Source organism: Bos indicus, chromosome X (genome assembly GCF_029378745.1).
Source record: "Bos indicus isolate NIAB-ARS_2022 breed Sahiwal x Tharparkar chromosome X, NIAB-ARS_B.indTharparkar_mat_pri_1.0, whole genome shotgun sequence".
Classification (NCBI taxonomy): domain Eukaryota; kingdom Metazoa; phylum Chordata; class Mammalia; order Artiodactyla; family Bovidae; genus Bos; species Bos indicus.
This window is the reverse complement of record NC_091789.1, coordinates 60,934,644-60,958,786: the sequence shown is the minus strand read 5'-3', so window position 1 is coordinate 60,958,786 and position 24,143 is coordinate 60,934,644. Positions and strand designations below refer to the sequence as shown.

Below are 24,143 nucleotides of genomic sequence, written 5' to 3'. Positions count from 1 at the left end.
ACACTACAAGGGATGAATCAAGGGATTCAAGGGATGCATCCAAAAAGAAAATATAAAAATTGCAAATATATATGTACCCAACACAGGAGTACATTAATATATAAGGCAAATAATAGCAGTTATAAAAGGAGAAATTGATAGTAACACAATAATAGTAGGCAACTTTAACACTCTAGTTACATCAATGGACAGATCATTGAGACAGTGAATCAATAAGGAAACACAGTTATTAAAATAACACATGAGACCAAATGAACTTAATTGGTATTTATATAGCATTCCATCAAAAAACAGCAGAACATTCTTTTCAAGTGCACATGGGACATTCTCCTGGCCACAAAATGAGCCTTGGTAAATCTAAGAAAACTAAAATCATATCAAGCATCTTTCCAACCAGACTCTATGAGATTAGAAATCAACTACAAGAAAAAACTGCAAAAATCCACAAACACGTGGAGGTTAAACAATATGATACCAAACAACCAATGGATCACTGAAGAAATCAAAGAGGAAATTTAGAAGTACCTAGGGACAAATGAAAGTGAATATACAATGATCCAAAACTTATGGGTTGCAGCAAAAGCACTTCTAAGAGGGAAGTTTACAGCAATATAAGTTTACCTCAGGAAATAAGAAAAATCTCGAACAACCTAAACTTACACCTAAAACAACTAGAGAAAGAACAAACAGTACCCAAAGTTATGGAAGGAAATAAATCATTAAGATCAAAGCAGAAATGAAACAGAGACTAAAAAAACAAATAGAAATGATCAATAAAACCAAAAGCTGGTTCTTTGAAAAGATAAAAAAACTGATAAACCTTTAGCCAGACTCATCAAGAAAAAAAGGGAGAGAACCCATATCAATAAAATCAGAAGTGAAAAAAGAGAAATTACAACTTACACCACAGAAATACAAAAGATCTTAAGAGACTACTATGAGCAACTACACAGCAATAAAATAGTCTAGAAGAAATGGAAAAATTCTTAGAAAGGTACAATCTCCCAAGACTGAACCAGGAAGAAACAGAAACTATGAATAAACCAGTTACCAGTACAGAAATTGAATCAGAAATTTAAAAATTCCCAACAAACAAAAGTCCAAGACTGGATGGCATCACAGGTGAATTCTACCAAACATTTAAAGAAGAGTTAACAGCTATCCTTCTCAAACTATTCTAAAAAATTGCAGAGGTAGAAACACTTCTGAATTCATTCTATGAGGCCACTAACACCCAGACACCAAACCAAACAAAGATATCACACACAAAAAAGAAAATTACAGGTCAATATCACTGATGAACATAGATGCAAAAATCCTCAACACAATACTAGCCAACTGACTCCAATACATTGAAAGGATCACACACCATGACCAAGTGGGATTTATCCCAGGGATGCAAGGATTTTTCAATATCTGCAAATCAATATGATATACCACATGAACAAATTAAAGAATGAAAACCATATGATCATCTCAATAGATGCAGAAAAAGCTTCTGATTAAATTCAATATCCATCTATGATATAAACTCTCCAGAAAGTGGACATAGAAGGAACATACCTCAACATAATAAGGCCATATATGACAAACACACAGCTAAACATCATATTCAATGGCAAGAAGCTGAAAGCATTCCCTTTAAGATCAGGAACAAGATAAGGATGCCTACTCTTGCCACTTTCACTCAATATAGTTTTGGAAATCCAGGCCACAGCAATCAGAGAAGAAAAAGAAATAATAGTAATCCAAATTGGAAAGAAAGAAGTAAAACTGTCACTGTTTGCAGATGACATGATACTATACATAGAAAATCCTAAAGATGCCATCGGAAAACTACTAGAGATCATCAACAAATTTGGTAAAGTTGCAGGGTACAAGATTAACATACAGAAATCTATTGCATTTCTGTACACTAACAATGAACTATCAGAAAGAGAAATTAAGGAAATAATCCCACTTAGTATCACATTAATGGGCTCCAAAATCACTACAGATGGTGACTACAGCCATGAAATTAAAAGACGCTTACTCCTTGGAAGGAAAGTTATGACCAACCTAGATAGCATATTCAAAAGCAGAGACATTACTTTACCAACAAAGGTTCGTCTAGTCAAGGCTATGGTTTTTCCTGTGGTCATGTATGGATGTGAGAGTTGGACTGTGAAGAAGGCTGAGCACCGAAGAATTGATGCTTTTGAACTGTGGTGTTGGAGAAGACTCTTGAGAGTCCCTTGGACTGCAAGGAGATCCAAACAGTCCATTCTGAAGGAGATCAGCACTGGGATTTCTTTGGAAGGAATGATGCTAAAGCTGAAACTCCAGTACTTTGGCCACCTCATGGGAAGAGTTGACTCATTGGAAAAGACTCTGATGCTGGGAGGGATTGGGGGCAGGAGGAGAAAGGGGACGACAGAGGATGAGATGGCTGGATGGCATCACTGACTCAATGGACGTGAGTCTGAGTGAACTCCGGGAGTTGGTGATGGACAGGGAGGCCTGGCGTGCTGCGATTCATGGGGTCGCAAAGAGTCGGACACGACTGAGTGACTGATCTGATCTGATCACATTAAAAAGAATAAAATACCTAGGAATAAATCTACACAAGGAGGCAAAACACCTGTACTCCCAAAACTATAAGATGCTGATGAAAGAAACTAAAGATGACACAAACAGATGAGAAGATATACCATGTTCTTGGATTGGAAGAATTAATATTGTTAAAATCACCATACTACCCAACACAATCTACAGATTCAATGTAATCCCTAACAAATTAACAATGGCATTTTTCACAAAACTAGAACAAAAAAACTTTCCAATTTGTGTGAAAACAGAAAAGACCTCAAATAGACAAAGCATTCTTGAGAAAGAAGAACAGAGCCAAAGGAATCATGCTCCCTGATTTCATACTATACTACAAAGCTACAGTCATCAAAACAGTATGGTACTGGCACAAAAACAGAAGCATACATCAATGGAACAGGACAGAAAGCCCAGAAATAAACCCATGCACTTAGGATTAATTAATCTACAACAAGTGTAAGTTGCTCAGTCAAATCTGACTCTTTGCGATCCCATGGACTATACAGTCCATGGAATTCTCCAGGCCAGAATACTGGAGTGGGTAGCTGTTCCCTTCTCCAAGGGAATCCAAGGGATTCTTTATATCTGAGCTACCAGGGAAACCTAAGAATACTGGAGTGGGTAGCCTATCCCTTTCCAGTGGCTCTTCCCCACCCAGGAATCAAATCAGGGTCTCCTGCATTACAAGTGGATTCTTTATCAGCTGAGCTATCAGGGAAACCCAATCTACTACAATGGAGGCAAGAATATACCATGGAGAAAAGACAGTTCCCTGAATAAGTGGTTCTGGGAAAATTGGACAGTTACATGACAAAGAATGAAATCAGAATATTCTCTAATACCATATACAAAAAATAAACTCAAAATAAATTAAACACCTCAATGTAGGACTGGATACTATGAAACTCCTAGAGGAAGACATAGGCAGAATACTCTGAAATAAATTTCAGCAATATTTTTTTGGATCTATCTCCTAGAGTAATGGAAACAAAAGTAAAAATAAACAAATGGGACCTAATTAAACGTAAAAACATTTGCACAGCAAAGGAAACTGTAAACAAAACAAAAAGATTACCTATGGACTGGGAGAAAATATTTGCAAATGATGTGACTGCAAGGGATTAACTTTCAAATACACAAACAGCTCATATAGCTCAGTATCAAAAAACAAACAGCCCAATCAAAAAACAAGCAGAAGACTTAAATAGATATTTCTCCAAAGAAGCCATACAAATGGCCAACAGGCACATGAAAAGATGCTCAATATCACTAAGCATTAGAGAAATGAAAATTAAAACTACAATGAGGTATCACCTCACACTGCTCAGAATGGCCATCATCAAAAAAATCTACAAATAATAAATGCTGGACAGGATATGGAGAAAAGGGATCCCTCTTATACTATTGCTGGGAATATAAATTGATGTGGCCACTATGGAGGACAGTGTGGAAGTTTCTTAAAAAACTAAAAATAGAGTTACCCTATGATCCAGCAGTCACACTCCTGGGCATAGATCCAGAAAAGATGAAAAATCTAATTCAAAAAGATATATGCACCCCAATGGTCACAGCAGCACTATTTACAATAGTGAAGACATGGAAGCAACCTAAATGCCCATCTACAGGTGAGTGGATAAATAAGATGTGGTGTGTATATATAATCGGAGAAGGCAATGGCATCCCACTCTAGTACTCTTGCCTGGAGAGTCCCATGGACGGAGGAGCCTGGTAGGCTGCAGTCCATGGAGTTGCTAAGAGTCGGATACTACTGAGCGACTTCACTTTCACTTTTTACTTTCCTGCATTGGAGAAGGAGATGGCAATCCACTCCAGTGTTCTTGCCTGGAGAATCCCAGGGACGGGGGAGCCTGATGGGCTGCGGTCTATGGGGTCGTACAGAGTCAGACATGACTGAAGCAACTTAGCAGCAGCAGTATATATAATATATGTATACACACACATGCATGTATATGTAATGGAATATTACTCAGCCATAAAGAAGAATGAAATAATGCCATTTGCAGAAACATGGATGGACCTAAAGATTATCATACTAAGTAACCTAAGTCAGAAAGAGAAAGGTAAATACCACACGATATCACTTACTTGTGGAATCTAAAAAATGATACAAATGACCTTATTTATAAAACAGAAATAGACCCATAGACATAGAAAACAAATGTATGGTTACCAGAAGGGAAAGGGGGGGGCTACAAATTAGAAGTTTGGGTTTAACAGATATATACTACTATATATAAAATAAATAAATAGGAACCTACTGTATAGCAAAAGGAACTATATTTAATACCTTATAATAACCAGTAATAGAAAATAAACTGAAAAACTTTATCACCTTACTGTATACTTGAAACTGACACAACACTGTAAATCAACTATACATCAATTAAAAAAAGAAATGAACTAGACTTGTTACACAGTCCTGTTCACTATGATGAAGATGAGGCTCTGTAAGATCTTTGAGGAACCTTTTGAATTACCCATGTCCTCTGATTTGTTTTCTAAACCAGACCATGAAAAAAAAGAAATTCTACTCATTTTGATTTTCCATGGAGCTTATTTTCTTTTACTATTATTCTTTGAAATTGCTAAGTATCAGTTCATCAGAAGAAATACCATTCTTTGATCAATCCAACAGTAGAAATTTTCATTCCACAGAAAGCATGACCCACAATTGCTTCTGTCTCATAAAACAACTGCTATCCAAGGGTCTGCTGGCCAGAGAGCTTCTGAATAACAGCTTACCTGCCCCTGTGGTTGTTACTTCTGGCTTGGCTGGAGGAACAAAGGGAGGCCAATGTGATGGATGTTTCTGAACTAATTCAAACATCCTTAAATTTTCCTTTAAAATTTCCTGAGGAGACATAGAATCAGTTGTAAACACTGCAGAGTCACTACATTTCTGTCCAATTGGCAATATATGACTCCAAACCCCAAGAGAGTGATCTGGTTATTGAAAGGTGAAAGCACAGGCTCAACAAATATACCCATCCTGTACCAGACCCATCTGAAGACCCATCCCTCTTCAATTCTAGATACTTTTGGCCAGGGAAGAAAGGATACTGGTGGGAGGGATCTGATGGAAGGCTAGTACCCACTGCCTGTGCTCCATCATAAGGTTCAGGTCATTTGCCAGTTGCACGGGACCAACTCAACTTAGGGATAATATGTTCCTGAAGTGTTGGCTCCAAAGAAATGTGGGTTAATTAATTAAATCTGCCCCCAAAGAACATCAGTACATGTTGGCATGATTTCAGTTTTAGTCCAAAACATATGGTATATGTCCTAATTTAAAGACCTTGATCTTATCAGAAATTTTTCTTTCTAATGTTAAATGGGATATACAGTTTTGCTGCATTCTGAACTAATTTTAGAAAATAATTCTCCATGATGTCTCAGTCAATTATTAACTGGGGTTTCAGATTCAGCTGGGGACTTTGGAATTATTTGTTTACCTGTGAAGAAAAATCTTCCATCCTTACACTTAGGAGAGGCTCTGGGATCCCATCTCTCCAACCCCTCTGTTTTGCAGATAAGAGAATTATGTCTCCTGCCACCCCACCCAGGGCTCTTTAGACTGCTCCCTATGATCTCCCTTCATTCTTTCAATAACCATTGATCAATGTCTCCCACAAAACTGGCATGTGTTAGAAGCGAATGATGAGGGGGGCAGATACAAAGATTAGGAGCCAGCAAAACAATAAATATCTTTTGACATAAAGTGTCCAAGAAAAAAGAATAGCTTGCTTTCATATTTACACAGATTTCTGCAAACTGTGTTTCCTTTAAGTGGCAGTGTGTCTATATTTTATCAATATATAAATAAAACAGTTACTAGAAAGGTAAGCCCCTTAAACCATAATGGAATACACTAAACTGTAAATGAACCATGAAACAAAGAGAAGAGTAGTTTGGTTTATCCAACCACCTCAACGTTATAATCAGAGTATAGAAGAATTTAGGCTGACCTATATGAAGCTAACATTTTTAGGTTAAAATGGTAATTAGTTGAAGATTTCATTGACTCATAACCTCAATGAGATGGAACATGCAGTAGCTAAAAATATCACTCATTTGACAAAGTAAGCATATTTCACACCAAAGTTTTCCTTTGGTTTCCCCAAAGTTCTGTATAATTCCCCATATCTTAGTTTCTTTCTCTTGCAATAATGTCATATCAGGCTGGATTTGTTACCATGAAAAACCGTTTTGGAAAGGAATTATGTTGAAAAACATTTGGTTTTTTAAGACTGAGAAAAACATAGATCTTTACCTTCTGAACAAGGCTACACCAGCTATCAAAGTCTTTTTCTTCTTTGCAGAAAAACCCCTTGGGGGGAAGCAAAAGAAGACAACTTAGAACTGTTCATGATATATATACACTACCCATCTCATATCTCCAGTTCCCTATTGGCCATTTATATACGAATGTCCCTTCTCTAATTTGTTATTCATCCAAAATTATCTTGCCTCAAAAAAAGCCCTCCTATCTAGAGAACGGACATATGGACACAGTCGGGGAGAAGGTGAGGGTGGGATGAATTTGGAGATCAGAATTGACATACACACACACACACACACACACACACGTAGACCACCATGTGTTAATTAGCTAGTGGGAAGCAGCTGTATAGCACAGGGAGCTCAGCTCAGTGCTCTGTGATGACCTAAAGGGGTGGGATGTAGAGGGTGGGAGGGAGGTTCAAGAAGGAGGGGATATATGTATACATATAGCTGCTTCACATTGTTGTACAGCAGAAACTAACACAATATTGTAAAGCAATTATATTCCAATTTAAAAAAAGAAGAACTGGTCAGGGGTACCAAGGCAGGCCTTATGTATTGCAAGACGGAGCCGTTGGCCCAGAGTCGTGACACAACATGCGGGCCACTTCCTTTGGCTCTATCCTCCCAGCAATAAGGAGGAAGAGTGAAGTTTATCACTCTCCCAGATCAGTGCCTCACTAGGACACACACATGCTCATTCATATTTTCTCTCTCTCTGCTTCTCACTCTTATTCTGTCCCTTTCCCTTTCACCCTATCCCTTTCCCTCCCTGTCTCCCACTTCACACTGTGAGATATACTAACATGAAAACCAATCTCCAAAGCACAGGGTTAATTCCATTACATTCAGTGCACAAATATACCTACCTAGAAAAAAAAACAATGTAATAAAACCAGCAGACAAAAGCCAAATAGTACTTTTAACTAGAGGCATTAATTAGTAAGGTGGCTTTGACCTTAAGGAAAATATCTGTTAGAATAAAGAGAACCATGGGCCTCTTTATCCATCCTCAGAACATCCTACAGAACTAAAAGAATGGTCCAAAACAAGAGGAGGACTTTGTCAGCTCTCTACCACTGGCACCCTGACAATCAAGTTAAACTGGAAGAGAGGATTCAGACAGGCCTCAGAACCACTGGCTAGTTCCCAGACAGCTGCCCCTTCCATGTGTCAACAGCAGACATTCTTCCAGGGGTGGGTGGGGGGAACCCTGCAACTTCCTGGATTGTGTGCCCAGAGGAATGGACATTTTCCACCCAGGAGGTCTTGGCCTCTTATCTCCCTCCCTATGTTTCACCTTATTCCCTGTGCCTGGGTGGCAATATTTAGGGGGCAAGAAGGAAAACGGAGAAAGATGGTAAGAGTAATAATAACCAACATTTCTAGAATGCTTACAATATGCTGGGCACTGTGCTAAGTACCTTACACATAGCATACCTCACACAAGTCTACAAGGAAGGAACAACTGTTTTGCCCATGGGAGGGATGAGAAGGCCAAAGCTCAAGTTAAGGAGGGACTCCCCCTCAGTCCATGGCTGGTAAGTGGCTTGGATCCTAACTGGAGCAACTCGGCTTCAGGGCCCATTCCTTCCTGCTACACTACATAACACTACCTCTTGTGGGTGTGGGAAGCAAATATTCTCTTGCCATCCTATCTAACAACCTGGATAACTCCCAGGGAACCAAACTGTGACAGGGCAGCGGTGTGTCTCTTGGCCCACCCAACCTTCAGATACCAACCAATGCTACGGAAGGATCCAAGTTCAGGATGTTCATCCGCTGCGGGGGTTGCAGACAATGGAAAGTCTGGTCGTCAACCGTTCCATTCTCTTCAGTGTCAACAAAGGTCTGGGTTGTGTGAGGGTCCAGGAAAATGAGCTCATCACCTGTTTTGAATGACACCTGATTAGCCTTTGAAGAATCACCCGCCCTGGCCCCACTGCTGTCCTTGGAAGGGTCACTCTGGTTGTCCTAACCCCTCCCTTGGTGACAATGGGAATGAGATAACAGAAAGCCCGAAGGAGAGTAAACATGCTCAAAGGAAGCCACTCACCCTCAAAGCCAATCATTCCATGTGAAGATTTGCCCTAGCATTTACATCTCCTCAAAGTCCAAGAACAAAAATGGAAAGGGACAGGTTTGGGGACAAGGGAGGAATGAGCAACCACAGATGACATGGCGGGCTCGGTGAGCAGCAGTAGCCAAGAGGTGGTAGGTGGAATCACCAGGCCATGAGTCCAGGTGCCATTAGGGAAGCTTCCTGACTCTTTCAACACTGGAAAGCACATTGCTCTAGACCATAGGTTCTTAGACCTATGGTCATAGAGCACATCTGGGCAAGAAAAAGGCCTTGGCCTCCCAAAGAAATGGGAATGCTGACTGTGCCACAGATGAGATACCAGGGAGGTGACTTCTGGTCTTAATTTGCTAGCAAGTTAGTCAGTGTTAGAAAGTCAGTAATTCCTGTCAGAAGGCACTGCTTGGTCACATGAGTATAAGCACAGATACACCTCACTGGGAAAACTCAGTTTGAGATGATCAGCTGTTACAAATGGGAGAAAAAACAATGCTTCATCAAAAGGAAAATGTCTAGCCCAATAATGACTTGGGGGGGATTTGGGATAATAAAATCTCTACTTTCATCTGATATTCAAAGGGTTGAGAGTACCACTAAAGATCATGAGCTGATGTACCTAAGGGAGCACCCCAACCTCACTGTCCAGGCCTGAGAACCAAGTGGGCCTCTGTGTTCTAGACTGGGTTAGGGAAGCAAAGAGAGATCTGTCTGAGGCAGGGGGATGGGGTAGGGAAGGACACCCCAAAGGTCTCTGGAATGGCATTCACGATTGTGTTGGGTACATCTAAGTGCTTCTGTTGGCAAAGAGTGTTTGTGACATCTGATGCCAAGTTTAATTTGTCTCTATCACAAACCTAAGACAAACCACTCCACTCTGTCTTAATTTTCTTGTTTTTAAACTGGGGTCACTGGGCCTGTTCTAGTTGGTTCACAGAGAGTATTATCAGAATGGGAAGATCTCACTTCTGTGAACTGCTTGAAATACAATACAAACTCAGGATGTATCTTGCTCAGACTCTTTGCAACCCCATGGTATGTAGCCTGCCAGGCTTCTCCATCCATGGGATTTTCCAGGAAAGAATACTGGAATGGGTTGCCATTTCCTTCTCCAGGGGATCTTCCTGACCCAGGGATCGAACCCAGGTCTCCCACATTGTGAGAAGACTCTGTACTGTCTGAGCCAGCAGGGAATCCCCTTAAATGATCTGAGTGAATTGACTCTTCTGTAAAACAGCTTTATTATGTGATTTTTTTGCATGGGTTCATGCTCCTTTGGGCTTCCTTGGTGGCTCAGACAGTAAGGAATCTGCCTGCAACGTGGGAGACCTGAGTTTAATCCCTGAGTTGGGAAGATCCCCTAGAGGAGGCCTTGGCAACCCACTCCAGTATTCTTGCCTGGAGAATCCCCATGGACAGAGGAGCCTGCAGGCTATAGTCCATGGGGTCGCAAACATGGGGTCAGTCAGACATGACTGAGTGACTAAGCATGCCCACATGCTCATTCAAAAATTGCACAGCCATGTGTCTGACTTCGTCAGGACTTGGTCAATAGATGTGGATCACAGACTTATTTATAGAAATAAAGTAACTTACTGACTAGCCCAAGTTTTTAGTTCAAACCAGTGGTCAATCTTTGACAGGAAAGAAAGCATTTCTTCCTCCAGAGGATCCTGCGTCTTCTGCATTGGTAGGAAGATTCTTTTAGTGCTGAGCCACCAGCGAAGCGTTTGGTTTAAGGTACTAGGAATAATAACAGTGTCCTCTCTGAGTCTGGCCCTTTTCCATGTGTTTGTGTATATCTGTATGTGTATGTATACATGAATGTGTAGTGGAGCTCTGTGGGCTGGACTATTTCTGACATTGCTTAAAAGAGATACAGTAGATTGAAAAAGCCCTAGAAATTACATGGGGACTGTATCAAGGTCTCCGACGAGGCCCGAGAAGAAGGAGCAGGCAGGTCCACCATCTGTAGACACCCAGTTCATGTGACAAGAGCTCCAGGTGGCACCCTCTACCAAACCACAGGAGACAAACATCTCTTCTCTAAGCAGAAAAAATCGCCCAGCCAGGCCACAGTCTTGTACACCAGGAGCATCTCCCAGCTTCCTACTGGGCAAGAGACCACTAGAGAAGCAAGGGGGTATGTTAGCTGCTGCTGCTACTGCTGCTAAGTCACTTCAGTTGTGTCCAACTCTGTGTGACCCCATAGACGGCAGCCCACCAGGCTCCCCCGTCCCTGGGATTCTCCAGGCAAGAACACTGGAGTGGGTTGCCATTTCCTTCTCCAATGCATGAAAGTGAAAAGTGAAAGTGAAGTCGCTCAGTTGTATCCGACTCAGCGACCCCATGGACTGCAGCCTACCAGGCTCCACCATCCATGGGATTTTCCAGACAGGAGTACTGGAGTGGGGTGCCATTGCCTTCTCCAAAAGAGAAGCAAGGGGGTATGTTAGCACAGACAGCCAAATTGGGGTCAAATTCTGGCTTTGTTACTTTTGAGCTCAGTGACCTTGAGGAAACGACCCCTCTAAGTTTTCCACTAGGCATAAATGGAAATAATTATCTCTACCCCTCAGCGTTAAACCTATCTATCTATCTACAGCTAGATACATCTCTATATTCATGTTGCTTAGTCACTAAGCTGTGTCCAACTCTTTTGCGACTCCATGGACTGTAGTCCACCAGGCTCCTGTCCATGGGACTTCCCAGGCAAGAATACTGGAGTGGGTTGCCATTTCATTCTCCAGGGGATCTTCACAGATCAGGGACTGAACCTGTTGTCTCCTGCATTGCAGGCAGACTCTTTACCACTGAGCCACCAGGGAAGCCCCATCTCTATATAACTATTGATACTAATCTGTATCTCTCTATAAATGTATTTATATTTTAATATATTATATAAATATATATTTATATATCATAAACAATATAATGATCAGTATATGTGCTCAGTCGTGTTCGACTCTTTGTGATCCCATGGACTGTAGCCCACCAGGCTCCTGTGTCCATGGAATTCTCCAGGCAAGAATACTGGAGTGGGTTGCCATTTCCTCCTCCAGGGGATCTTCCTGACCCAGGAAGCGAACCGCATCTCCTGTATCTACTGCATGGCAGGCAGATTATTTACCTGCTGAGCCATTGGGGAAGCCATTATAATGATAAATTATATATATATATATATATACACACATACATGGAGAGAGAAAGGGGGATGGAGGAAGAGAGAGTACCCTCTGTAGAGTTCCTGGTTCAGAAAATGGAAGCTGTCATCTGTCCCCTCCCTTCAGACGTTCTATCAATCAGGTCCCCCACCCCAAACCTAATACAGTAACTGGGTGAGTCAGAAAGGGGGAGTTGAGGTGACTTTGGAGCCTCAAGTAAAGGTTAAACAAAAGATTTATGAAATTAATGGGCAAGTGGACACTATGTAAACCTCTGTTTTGGGAACTGGGGATTGTCACACCTCTTTCATAAGCAGTCCAACTCCACCAAAGTCTCCCCAGCCCAGGGGCCCCCCAGGAGAAGCAGAGCTATGACAACTTGGCAAATTCTCTCTGGGTAACCTGGGATAAGGAGGCCAGGGTGCCCAGGAATTCATTGAGATCCCTCCACAATTATTTTCCAATCAGTTTTCAGTTCGTCTTCAAGCACAGACAATAGGAAATAGATTTTTGCAAGAGTTCCTTTGACAGGAACCCAGAAGCTTAGAAACAGAGAACATCTAAATTTATAAAACTCCAACTACTGGGTTTTGAACTTTAGAAAGTAAAAGCCTCCACGTTTCAAGTGTTCCATCAAGCTGTAGTTCTCAAGCTCGACCAGGAGGTGGCAGCGTTCGAGAGCGAGCCCAGCAACTGCAGAGAAACCCCACCTTAAGGAGTGAAGAGTAAGCAGCTGAAAGAAGCATTGGGGTTAGGCTGGCTCTTTACTGAGTGCTTTACTGTGAGCTGACAACATGGTGAGCTGGGGGTCAGCCCTATTTTACACAAAGGGAACCTGAGACTGAAAGAGTTGCCTCGCGAACTCTGTCACACACCGAGCCAGTGGGAGGCAGGCCACATACAGGGGCCAGGTCTGTCTGTTCCCACTCACCTCACCTCTCTGAATCTCTGAGGAAGAGATGGGTTGGGAGGGTGGCCAAGCTCATCTCACTGTGTCCTCTGCACATCCCTCACACCATTCCCCACGCCTGCTCTGGCTCTCCTTTGTACCCTAAACTCATAAGTTCCTCAAAGCCCACTCCTGCCAGAGGTGGCGGTATTCCGCTTCCCTGGCCACATCGCTCCCTTACTCTGTCGCACTAACCAGGTAGGCCCTTGGTACTCAAAGTGTGGCACCAGCAGCACCTGCCCTACCTAGTGAGAAATGCAGGCTCTCAGGCTCCACCCCAGACCTGCTGAACCTGCATGTTAATCTCAAGGTGATTCGTGTGCACGTGAAAGTTTAGAAGAGCCGGGCTGCTCCTTTTTTGTGCCAAGGGCCTTCAATGTCTCTGGTCACAGCTAGTGAGGAAGATGGCGGGGTTTCCAGAGGTGTCCACTGAGGCAGGAATGTCGGGCTGCTCATCAGGATCCACATTAGGTTAGCTGTTTTAAGGCTGAGCCTCCATTATCATAAAAGGGATACCTCTGTTTTCACCTCCTCTAATTTCCACCCAGTCAAGCCTCTGAACAATAACCTAGGAGGCCCAGCTGTGTGGTCTTGGGAAGTCAGAAGATGGCTCCTGGCCCAAATGCCCAAGCTCCAGTAAGAAGGAGATCGGCAAGGCCAGGGAAGTGAAGCCCTGCCGCTCTGGGTCCCAGAGGAAAAAAGAGGTGCTGAAGCAATGCTGTGACCTTGGGGTCGTCCAGTGTGAACACAGCCATGGAACCATCATATTGAGAGGGAAAGAGACGGAGACACTGGTCTCTGAGGCACAGGTAGGTGTTACCCTCCTGTAACACCTACAGGCAGGATGAGCTGCCTATAGGCCACAGCATCTCCAGGCTAGGCCAGGGCCTCCTAACTGGAATTGCAGACCTTGTTGTGCCCACCCTCCCCTAGCCCACGGTGACTTACTTGTGATTACTCTTTTCTTACCTAAGAATCCTATGAAATAATAGGCGTTATTTGGTTTTCCTCCTAATGCCCCTAAAGACTGTGGCATCTTAAAACACTCCTGGAGGGAAAAAGAACGCAAGATTCTCAGCTCACTTGTGGACTGCTGCTCACGGATCTCCGTGCTCACGATGGTGGTGGGATGGGCGGGCCACAGGCGGCTTGGGGAAAGGTGTGACTTACTTTGAAGGCGTCGACATAGACGGGGTTGATTTGGTTTATGCCTAGGCGGAGGGGCACAATGAGCAGCAAGGGTTTCCAGGCCGTGCAGCAGGCCGAGGGGCCCTTACTTTGGTTGGAAGCAGTCAGAGACTCCAGGGGCCTCTCGGCAGGTGTGTCAGCACTCAAGGACAGGGTACGGCACATTTTTTCTAGAAACAGAAGACAGGGCTAGGTAAAAAAGGGGTACCCGGCCCTAAGAGATGCACCATGGGCAAGACTAAGGGAGACCTGACGTGACAGTCCCCACCTGGAAGGCCCTTCCCGCTGCCACCTGGGCCCTGCTGCCCTACTTGCTACAGGAAGCCCCGGGTACTCGTCCAGCCCTTACTTCTCTTCCTTCTGACAAATGAACACTCCTTGTGTCTCCCCAGATATGATGGGCTCATTGGGAGAATCTCATTTGTCAACTAGGCTACAAGGGCCTTGGAAACAGGGACTGTATCTGTTGGTCTCTCGAGCCCCATGTTGGGGAGTACAGTGGAGGAGGGGAGGCCAGAGAAGACCCATGGGTGGTTTAACTGATTATCTGCACTTGGGGTGTCCTGCAGGGAAAGAATCTGGTACTTCACTGAGCACACCAAAGATCCTCTCATTTTTTCCCCTTTCAGAAAGCTGAAAGGGAAGAGAAAAAAGGGCACAGGGAATGATTAACCAGAGCTCTGTGCTCCCCTGTCTTGCTAGAGGGGCGGGCTAGAGAGAACGTGTGTGTGTTTATTCTTTCTCTTTCTCTCTCTCTTTCTCTTTCTTTCTCCCTCTCTTGCCCCCACATGTTCTGAATGGTAAAGAAGAACCTCCATACCCAACCACCCGAAAAGGTAAACTGGCCAAGGACTCACTGATATCTTCGATGACCACGGTGTTATCCATTGAAACATAAACAGCCAAGGAATTCCATTCGTCAAATAAAGCAAGTTTTCTGCAAAGCAACATACAATGAAGTCACAATTGGGGAAGATGGACATCTCGACAGAAAATAGTACCATCTATGTATGTCCAGTGTTCCAGAAGTTACCGAATGCTGAGCCACACAGAAGTAGTTCTCTCTGTGGGATTCAGGTCAGGTCTGGCTCCTTTGACCGAGCTCTGGAATATTCCATGTCCAGGGACTTTGAAAATGCCAGAGTCACTGTTTCTGAGCCTCAGAAAGAAGGCCTTGCTTTTTATAAAAATGGAACAGGCTGCCTTGCAAAATGATGTTACTCCAATGGGCAAGAGAGGACCAGTACACCTGCTCCCAAGAGATTTTGTTTTCTTTTCTAAAATGTGAGACATTCTGACTCATTGCTTAAAAAAAAAAGGAAAACTGTTACTTATATATATGTGTGTGTGTGTGTGTGTGTGTGTGTGTGTGTGTATAGGCTTCCCTATTGGCTCAGCAGGTAAAAAATCTGCCTGCAATGCAGGAGATTCAGGAGACCCAGTTTTGATCCCTGGGTTGAGAAGATCCCCTGGAGGAGGGCATGGCAACTCACTCCAGTATTCTTGCCTGGAAATCCCCATGGACAGAGGAGCCTGGTGGGCTACAGTCCATGGGGTTGCAAAGAGTCAGACACAACTGAAATGACTTAGCACACACACACATGCATATGTGTGTGTGAATGTATGTATGTGTGTGTGTATGTGTGTGTGTGTGCGCGCATGTGTGTGTGTATATATATATATATATATTTGTTTAGAAGCATATATAATATGAAGAATAAGCCCCAGGGAAATCCAGAGAGAGAGAGAAACAGATAGAGGAGATGATCTCTTCGGTCCCTCCCCAAATGCAGTAAGAATGTTGTCCCAGGAGACTTGCTGGGCCTTGTTGGTCAAGAACTGAAGACATAGATAGAGCCATAGATTGTGCTGAATTGCGTGACTTCAGAGGCTTCCCTGGTGGCTCAGCTGGTAAAGAATCCACCTGCAATGCAGGAGGCCCCAGTTCGATTGCTGGGTTGGGAAGATCCCCTGGAGGAGTGTGTGGTAACCCACTCCAGTCTTCTGGCCTGGAGAATTCCATGGACTGTATAGTTCATAGGGTTGCAAAGAGCTGGCCACAACTGAGTGACTTTCACTTTCAGAGGAGATTAGAAAGAAAACCCGTTTAAAAAGAGATTATCTGAGGAAAATATGTTGTCTATTTCTCCCTTATTTTCTTCTCTAGCAAGTTTGAAGAAGACATTTTTAACCTGGCTACTATGGGATTTTGGGGTAAAACCCAGTCTCAACAACCAACAAAATGAAACAAAAACACATTCTCTCGCAAACTAAAGTAGCTCCCAGTAAGAGGTTAGTTACCATTATATTTTCATTTCATTCATTTTATCTTTCCCCAAAATAATAATAACATGATCATTATCATCACATACTGCTGTTCCTGATAATAACATTCATGATGAGTAAGAATCCACCTAAATTCTTTTTCAAATATATGTTTCCATTGACTTGTTGTTGGGAAGTTCAAATTTTAGAAGAAAGAAGCAAATTCTGAGGGATATCATTTATAAACCAACAATATCAAACTAGGTTTTGGGATCAGCACAGCCATTCCAATTTTTTATACTTTCTACCCTGGCTTCTTGCAGTGGTTCCTGAAATACCACCAGATCCTCACTCACCTAACCAACAATGGCCCAAAAGGCACTACAGACTAAAGTAAGAAAGTGGTCTCAGAGAGGCTGCACTGTTAGCAAAGGGTGATTCCAAGATAATAGGTTTCACCTGGGTCCCCAGGAAATCCAGACTACTCCTCTCACAAGCACATTTCCAAAACATTCTAGTTCACTGAAGATTCGCTAATAACTGAAACAGTGCCCATTTGTATTTTGCATGAAGCAGGTCCTGTCATCATGCTCCAGAGAGCCTAAGAATTAAAGTAGCAACCAAAGAAGGCTGCTGCTGCTGCTGCTGCTACGTCGCTTCAGTCGTGTCCGACTCTGTGCGACCCCTGAGACGGCAGCCCACCAGGTTCCCCCATCCCTGGGATTCTCCAGGCAAGAACACTGGAGTGGGTTGCCATTTCCTTCTGCAATGCATGAAAGTGAAAAGTGAAAGTCAAGTCGCTCAGTCGTATCCGACTCTTAGCGAAACCATGGACTGCAGCCTACCAGGCTCCTCCATCCATGGGATTTTCTGGGCAACAGTACTGGAGTGGGGTGCCATTGCCTTCTCCGACCATAGAAGGCTAGATGGTTTTAATTTTCTGATGCCTAAATCAGCATCAAACTCTGGCTGCCATTTTCATTCACTCATTCATCAGGTATTTTTTGAGCACTTACAGGTACCAGGTGGTTTCATGTGCTAATGTTATAGGCGTGAACAAGGAAAACACAATTTCTGCCCTCATGGGGTTTCCATTTGGTAATAGGCTGTCAGGAAGGACAGTGACAATAGGTGAGGTGGCCTGTGGGTGTAAGTGCCAATGCCACTCACCCCATTCATTTCCAAAGCAGTGGTCCTGGCCTCTCCATGTTACCTCTTGCTGTGGGAGGTGAATTCTGGGACTTAATAGGACAATGGCAAAAGGACCATGCTGGGGTACCCTGAGTTTACTAAAAGATGACAAACTGATTCCAAGACTCCCTTGGGGTTTGTGTCTTCCAATAGGTGGTGAGTCCCTTGAAGCAAGAATTATACCTAGTTTATTTTTGTACACCTAATACTTAGCATAGTAGAGGTGCCCAATAAATGTTGAATGAATCAATGAAGATTTTTTAAAATACCATACAAAGTGGGAGTCTGTGCCTTCCCTAGGCTGGTTTAGGCTTCCCCCTCCTCCTTAGTACAAACCCTTTGGCTTCAAAGTGACCCTCAGGCTGATGGTTGAGTGTCTGAGCACCAATCTATCAAGGGGATACGGAATGAGTACTGAGGGGCCTCTACCTGGACTGATACTCATGACTACAACTCTGATAAACAAAGACAGTTGTCTACACACATTACACACTTCAAGGAAGTATTTGAGCAAAATGGTACAGATGTTTGGTGGCTCAGTGGGATGGCAAGAACTGCTTGGTTGATGGGATACTGAGTTGGTGGAGGCAGGCATAGGAGACAGTAGAATAAGGCTCGTGCCCAACCTTTTTACTTACTTCAACACCTGTGCAACTGTATTTGGTCCAAACCATTCGCCAATTGATTTCCCTTCTCCTACGCCCATCTGTGCTGTTTTCATGTGGAAAAAATAAACATGTTAGTGAAAGGTCTTTCAACAAACCAAAAACTCCTAATTTTTTGCATAAATAATTAAGTAGATAGATGACTTAGTGGAGCCACATATAAAGCAGGGGACAAGAAAAGCAAGTACAGGGGTTTTCTTGGTGCTCCAGGGGCTGAGATGCCTAGCTCCCAATGCAGGGGACCTGGGTTCAATCCCTAGTTGGGGAACTGATGCAACTAAGTTCACATGCCACAGCTAAAAGATTCCATGCGCTGAAATGAAAGATCCCACATGAAATAAAATATTTTAAATTGAAAAACAAGAAAAGCAAGTACAGGCAAAGTAAGCTGAATTTCACAGTGTTTCTTTCCTCTTAATTGGACTATGCAACAGAAAGACAGTCTTTAAACTACTCATGTGACCTTACCCATTTGATGGATAGAGTAGCAACAGTCTTTTCTATCTAAGAAGCACTGTAGGATTCGTTGGTATTCTTTGGGTTGTTCTTTCTGTTTCTCCCAGTTCCAGTCTTTTTAGGGAAAAAAAAAAGAGTTAAAATCATGTTTATAACCATTTGTTATCTCTGCAGTCTTACTCTGACTACAAGGTTAGAAGGAAAACAAAGGCATTACATCCAGAAAGTGGGAACGATCAGGTCAGAATATTCCCAAGTATCTTTAATATTGATGACCAAGACATCTGGAAACGGATTTCTTTCAGAGACTCAGTGGGTGTAAAGTAAAAACAAGACAAGAAGTTGACCAAAAAATTGACTTTGCCCATGAGCTGGAGTTGGATAAATATTACTTGAAAACAGGGACACAAGGCCTTCCTGGTCAGCTATTCAGTGACCAGGATGTCACCTCAAAACCCAGCAGTATATCCGGGTCTCACTCAGACACTGTAGTGTCTCACGTCCACACAAACACCAATGGCTTTGGTTTGTATATTCCAGTAGCACTGACAAGAGTCTCATGGCGGGTGAGGGGAAGTGCCATCCTGACACACCAGTATTTCCAGGGGAATAAAAACAATTTGCAACTAAGAAGGTTTTTTAAAGAAATGCACACTGCCATTTTTTACACAGCCTTTTTAAAAGGCCACACTGAGCTTTGGAAAAACAAATACCTTTGCTATCAGGTGTTGAAGGTTTCCTTATGACCAAAACTAAAATAATTACACCTGTAGAGATCTGATCTATGCCTCAGGCACAGCCCCCCAGTTCTACAGGGGCTGCTTATGACTTGCTGAGGACAACTCTGAAAAAACGCTCATCGTCACCTCTGTGGACAGGACACACTGTTCCCATTCCCTCAGCTCTAGGAACTCTGTCTAATGGGACAGATTTCTGAGACTTAGTTGGCTTCCAAGACAGAAATTTCTCTCCTGAGGTTTTAGAAAGTGTTTGAATTCACAAGTGAAATCTACTGGAAGGCAAAGGCCATTATCTCCAGAGTCTTTAATTCTCTTTGCTTTTTTTTTTTTTTTTAGAATTTTTTTCAATAGGGGAACAATTTTTATTATTTATTTTTAAACATTTAAAATTTTTTTGGCATATAGTTGTTTTACAATGATGTGTGCTTTTGTATTTCTGAAACCAAATGTTTAAACTTTATATCCAGCAGTCTTCAGAGGGTGAACAGCATTCAACTGTTTTTCACCAGCTAATGAACTGTCTGACTCTGGGGGAAATCCCGATTAGCTGGCTGCTATGTACCACTAAATATTTACTGATGACAGTGATAAGTCAACTAATACCCCACCTCAACTGCAAAATAACCAAAAAGGAAATGCTCCAAAATACTTTATAAAATCACATCTTCTCATTCGAATATCTTAGCTATGAGATCTATTTCCACATTCTTCCTGCTGCTGCTGCTAAGTCGCTTCAGTCGTGTCCGACTCTGTGCGACCCCATAGACGGCAGCCCACCAGGCTCCCCTGTCCCTGGGATTCTCCAGGCAAGAACACTGGAGTGGGTTGCCATTTCCTTCTCCAATGCGTGAAAGTGAAGTCGCTCAGTCGTTTCCGACTCAGCAACCCCATGGACTGCAGCCCACCAGGCTCCTCCATCCATGGGATTTTCCAGGCGAGAGTACTGGAGTGGGGTGCCATTGCCTTCTTGCTTTTACATTAAAACAGTTGAGACTGCTGATTGTGGGGAAAACCCCCCAGTTTGCTCTCCACAAAATTCATTTCCAGAAGAATCATCTTGAAGTGTTTCATAAATGAGAAAGTAAAAACAGTAAGAATGGATCTGTTCCAAGAAGTCTATGTACAATAGAGAAATCACTGGACAAGAAGGCAGAAGACCTGCATTCTATTCCCAAATCCAGGTCTCTTGCTGTTCAGCCGGGGGCAAGTTACCGTATTTCCTGAGCCTCAATTTCCTCATCTGTTAAACAGAAATTATGATACTACCCAGGGGACGCAGGCACGGGACATTCTAAACCCTGAAAAGCAGGCATGAAGCCCTAAAGCCTCCCCAGACTCTTCTCCAGTCTTCTCTGTAACCACAGGAGGATGTGTGAGGTTGTACAGTCAGGGAAAGGGAGTCGGTTGTTGTACCTCTGAATCTCAAGGAGTAACAGCTGAAGATTTCAGCAGCCCGATCTCATCCAAGGTGGCCTTTCATCCCCTCATCCCCAAGGCAAACCAGACTTTCACCCAACTTCCTGAACTGGCATCTAACCAAGGTCAGCCCACGGGGAAGTATGCATATGTCTTAAGAAAACAAGACTCAAGTGTTCCAACAATGATTACTGGAAGGTTCTAATTTTAAGATAGTGTGTACCCTTTATTATTTAAAAAATTTTGTAAGCTTTATTGAAGTATGACTGACAAATAAAAATTGCATGTGTTTAGCTTAAACAGCATGATTTTTAAAAGGATATATGATGTGATAATTTAATGAACCTATACATTATGAAATGATTATCATAATCTACTTAATTAACACATCTATTACTTCACATAGTAACTTTTTCTTTTTTTAAACTTTTTCTTTTTTAAATTAATTTATTGGAATATAGTTGCTTTACAATGTTGGATTGGGAAGTTCTTAATAAAGCAGCCTCCTGAGAAAGCTAATTTAAGGATTCCTTCATTATCAAGTGGACCTCATCAGTGAACCCACACCAAAATAGCACTGGTTCCCTCATTAGCCACTTCCTTTAGGTCACTGACATCTTTCACCAAATAACTTAAATGAGGTCAAAAAACAGGCTCACCACCACACCCTTCTTCCTGCTCCTTTTGTTATCTGACCTGTTTAAGAACCCACGTGAACAATAGTGAAGATGCAAACTCTTCGATACACTTGACTCAATGTTCAGTTCTGTCCCAGGAAAATAACTCTCTGGCTTAGTGAGTTACAAGGAAATGCAAGCTGTTTCCTTCTCATGAGAGGGTTTGTTGACTTGTCAGCCCCACCACTTGGGCTTACAGAGACCTGCAGCTGTGTTCCCTTTAGCACCAAGGCTAAACCATCAGCAGTAAATGTGACTGCAGAGGTCTCCAAGACAGAACAAATTTAACTCACCCCTTCCCAAGTGTCTGCAGATAAGGGCTTGAGCCAGCATCATCTGTCCACAGCGTAGCATACATCCCCAGCCAGCATCTGATGAAGGGCCTGTTCCCCCTGTTGGCAAAATGGATGAGAATGAATGTGAGTTCATTAAACTGCCCTTTCCTGAAACATCAGCATATTGGAGAATCATACAATATAGATAGGCACACATACTCAGAATAGAGAGGCAAGAGATAAAGCCAGATATCCAACAAGGTTTGTTACAGGGTAGAACTTGCAAAGATAATGCTGAGTTAACCAAAATGGGTTCTGTGACCTAAGGCAAAACAAACAAATGAACAAAACCTGCCCTGTATGTTTTCTGCTTAGAGACATCCAGGCATGCATTCAATTTTGGTAGATGACTGACTACCATGTATGACTACCAACACTTAATCCATGACATGTCATCATCTGCCTGACCAAATCTGGCTTTTCACAGTTCACTTCCAGAGGAGGGCAATCTTATCTGAGTTAAAGAATAAATGCTACCAAAGTTGATCATCAGTATGGTCAAGGAAATCTGGAAGGCTCTTGACCATTCTAAATATACATTATGAAGCTCTGAATGGTAAGGAGAATGTAAAATAGAGGAAAGAGTCCTAGGTTAGGCATCAGAAGACCAGTCTCTAGTTACCTAATCTAAGTCTCATCTGTAAACTGGAGATAATAGCATATACCTTGCCTACTATCAGTGGATACTATAAGAATTAAATGAGAGAGTATCTATAAAAATATTCTACCACTCATTCAAGATGATGTAAATATTTGGTATAATGAGTATGGTCATAATGTTGTTGTTTAGTCACTAAGTGGACTCTTTGCAACCCCATGGACTGGGGCCCACCAGGCTCCTCTGTCCATGGGATTATCCCAGCAACAATACTGGATTGAGCAGCTATTTCCTCCTCCAGGGGATCCTCCTGACCCAGGAATTGAACCTGTGTCTCCTGCATTGGCAGGCAGATTCTTTACCACTGAGTACAAGGGAAGCCCTAATATAAAATACTATTAATAAATTAGAAATATACTATATTTTTAAAAGGTACAAAACCAGTTAATAAGACAACAGGTTCCATTTAAAGAACACTTGATGTAACAAAAATCCTATATATGTGGCCGGGCATGGGGTGGGGGTGGGGCACTCAATATCCTTTTTCAAAGTACTTTGAAGTGAGACAACTTGGATGGCAGAGGAGACATTATGCTTTCATTGCTTCCTCTCCCAACACAGAAGTGGAAAAGTATGCTATAAGCATGGTCTCACAAGACTAACCGTAAATGACATCATCAGCCATGTAAGACACGTGGTCCAAGATGGCTGCTCCTTTCCTTTTGTTGTGGGGACTGAAGGAGAGTTGCTACAGCAAGATGAGGAGAGTTGAGCCAACTTGTCAGCTGGAAGTGGAGTACGTTGGCTCTTGCTAATGGTGGGATTATAGGCCAGATTAGTAGGGAAATATGGAATGAAGCCCACATAAAGAAGGGATCATCTCTTTCAAAACATTGTCAGAGTTGAATTGCAAATGTTTTCAAATCTTGCAAAGATCTTGCAAGATCCAGAAAAAGTTAACAGTTTAGAATTACTAGGTAGTAAAGATTGTTCTTTTGTGTATTTTACTCAGGTACTTCCTATGGAGAGCAAAAAAAAAAAAAAGTGTGTGAACTTCATTTTTCACACTTATCAGAAAGATAGATTTCACTCCAGTTATTAGGTCCAGTCCCAAAACAAAATCAGTCAGACAGGTTTCCTCTAAGAGAACAGCTTCCACCAACTGAGTTTGGTGATCCTTTTCTATAGGACCACAAGATTAGAAAGAAGTAACCCTGTTTGCAAACATTTTACAAATTTTCTCTGGAGGGATCCTATTCACTTAGCTCATTAAACTGTCCTTTTTTCTAGACAGCAGCTGGTATTCTTAACTGCCTAGAATTAGTTCCAAGGATATCCACTATAATTCATTTCTCAGTGGCAAAGTGTTTTCATATCATAGGAAGAAAAAAAAGCAAGAGAATTATTTTCTTTCCTTCAAGGTACAAGTCATCTTTAATAATCAAATAACTCCATAAAGCAGTGGACTGTATCAAGTTAAAAGTTTGACTGTTTTGTTGCTCTTAGACTTAAAACAATATCTCTAGTGCCCAAA

At 42.4% G+C, this 24,143-nt stretch overlaps 1 protein-coding gene across 2 annotated transcripts in view; it reads right to left on the bottom strand.

Annotated features, from left to right (window-relative positions):
• Positions 1–24,143, bottom strand: part of ATG4A (autophagy related 4A cysteine peptidase) — a 78,859-nt gene that overhangs the window by 6,904 nt on the left and 47,812 nt on the right. For both annotated transcript variants that reach the window (XM_070783767.1, XM_070783766.1), the window contains 9 exons: positions 21,970–22,068; positions 18,856–18,957; positions 18,361–18,433; positions 15,124–15,203; positions 14,249–14,436; positions 14,048–14,126; positions 8,632–8,777; positions 6,878–6,934; positions 5,350–5,458 (listed from right to left, as the gene is read on the bottom strand). In XM_070783767.1, coding sequence (XP_070639868.1) covers positions 5,350–5,458; positions 6,878–6,934; positions 8,632–8,777; positions 14,048–14,126; positions 14,249–14,436; positions 15,124–15,203; positions 18,361–18,433; positions 18,856–18,957; positions 21,970–22,068 — 933 coding nt within the window. The remainder of the gene's footprint in view (positions 1–5,349; positions 5,459–6,877; positions 6,935–8,631; positions 8,778–14,047; positions 14,127–14,248; positions 14,437–15,123; positions 15,204–18,360; positions 18,434–18,855; positions 18,958–21,969; positions 22,069–24,143) is intronic.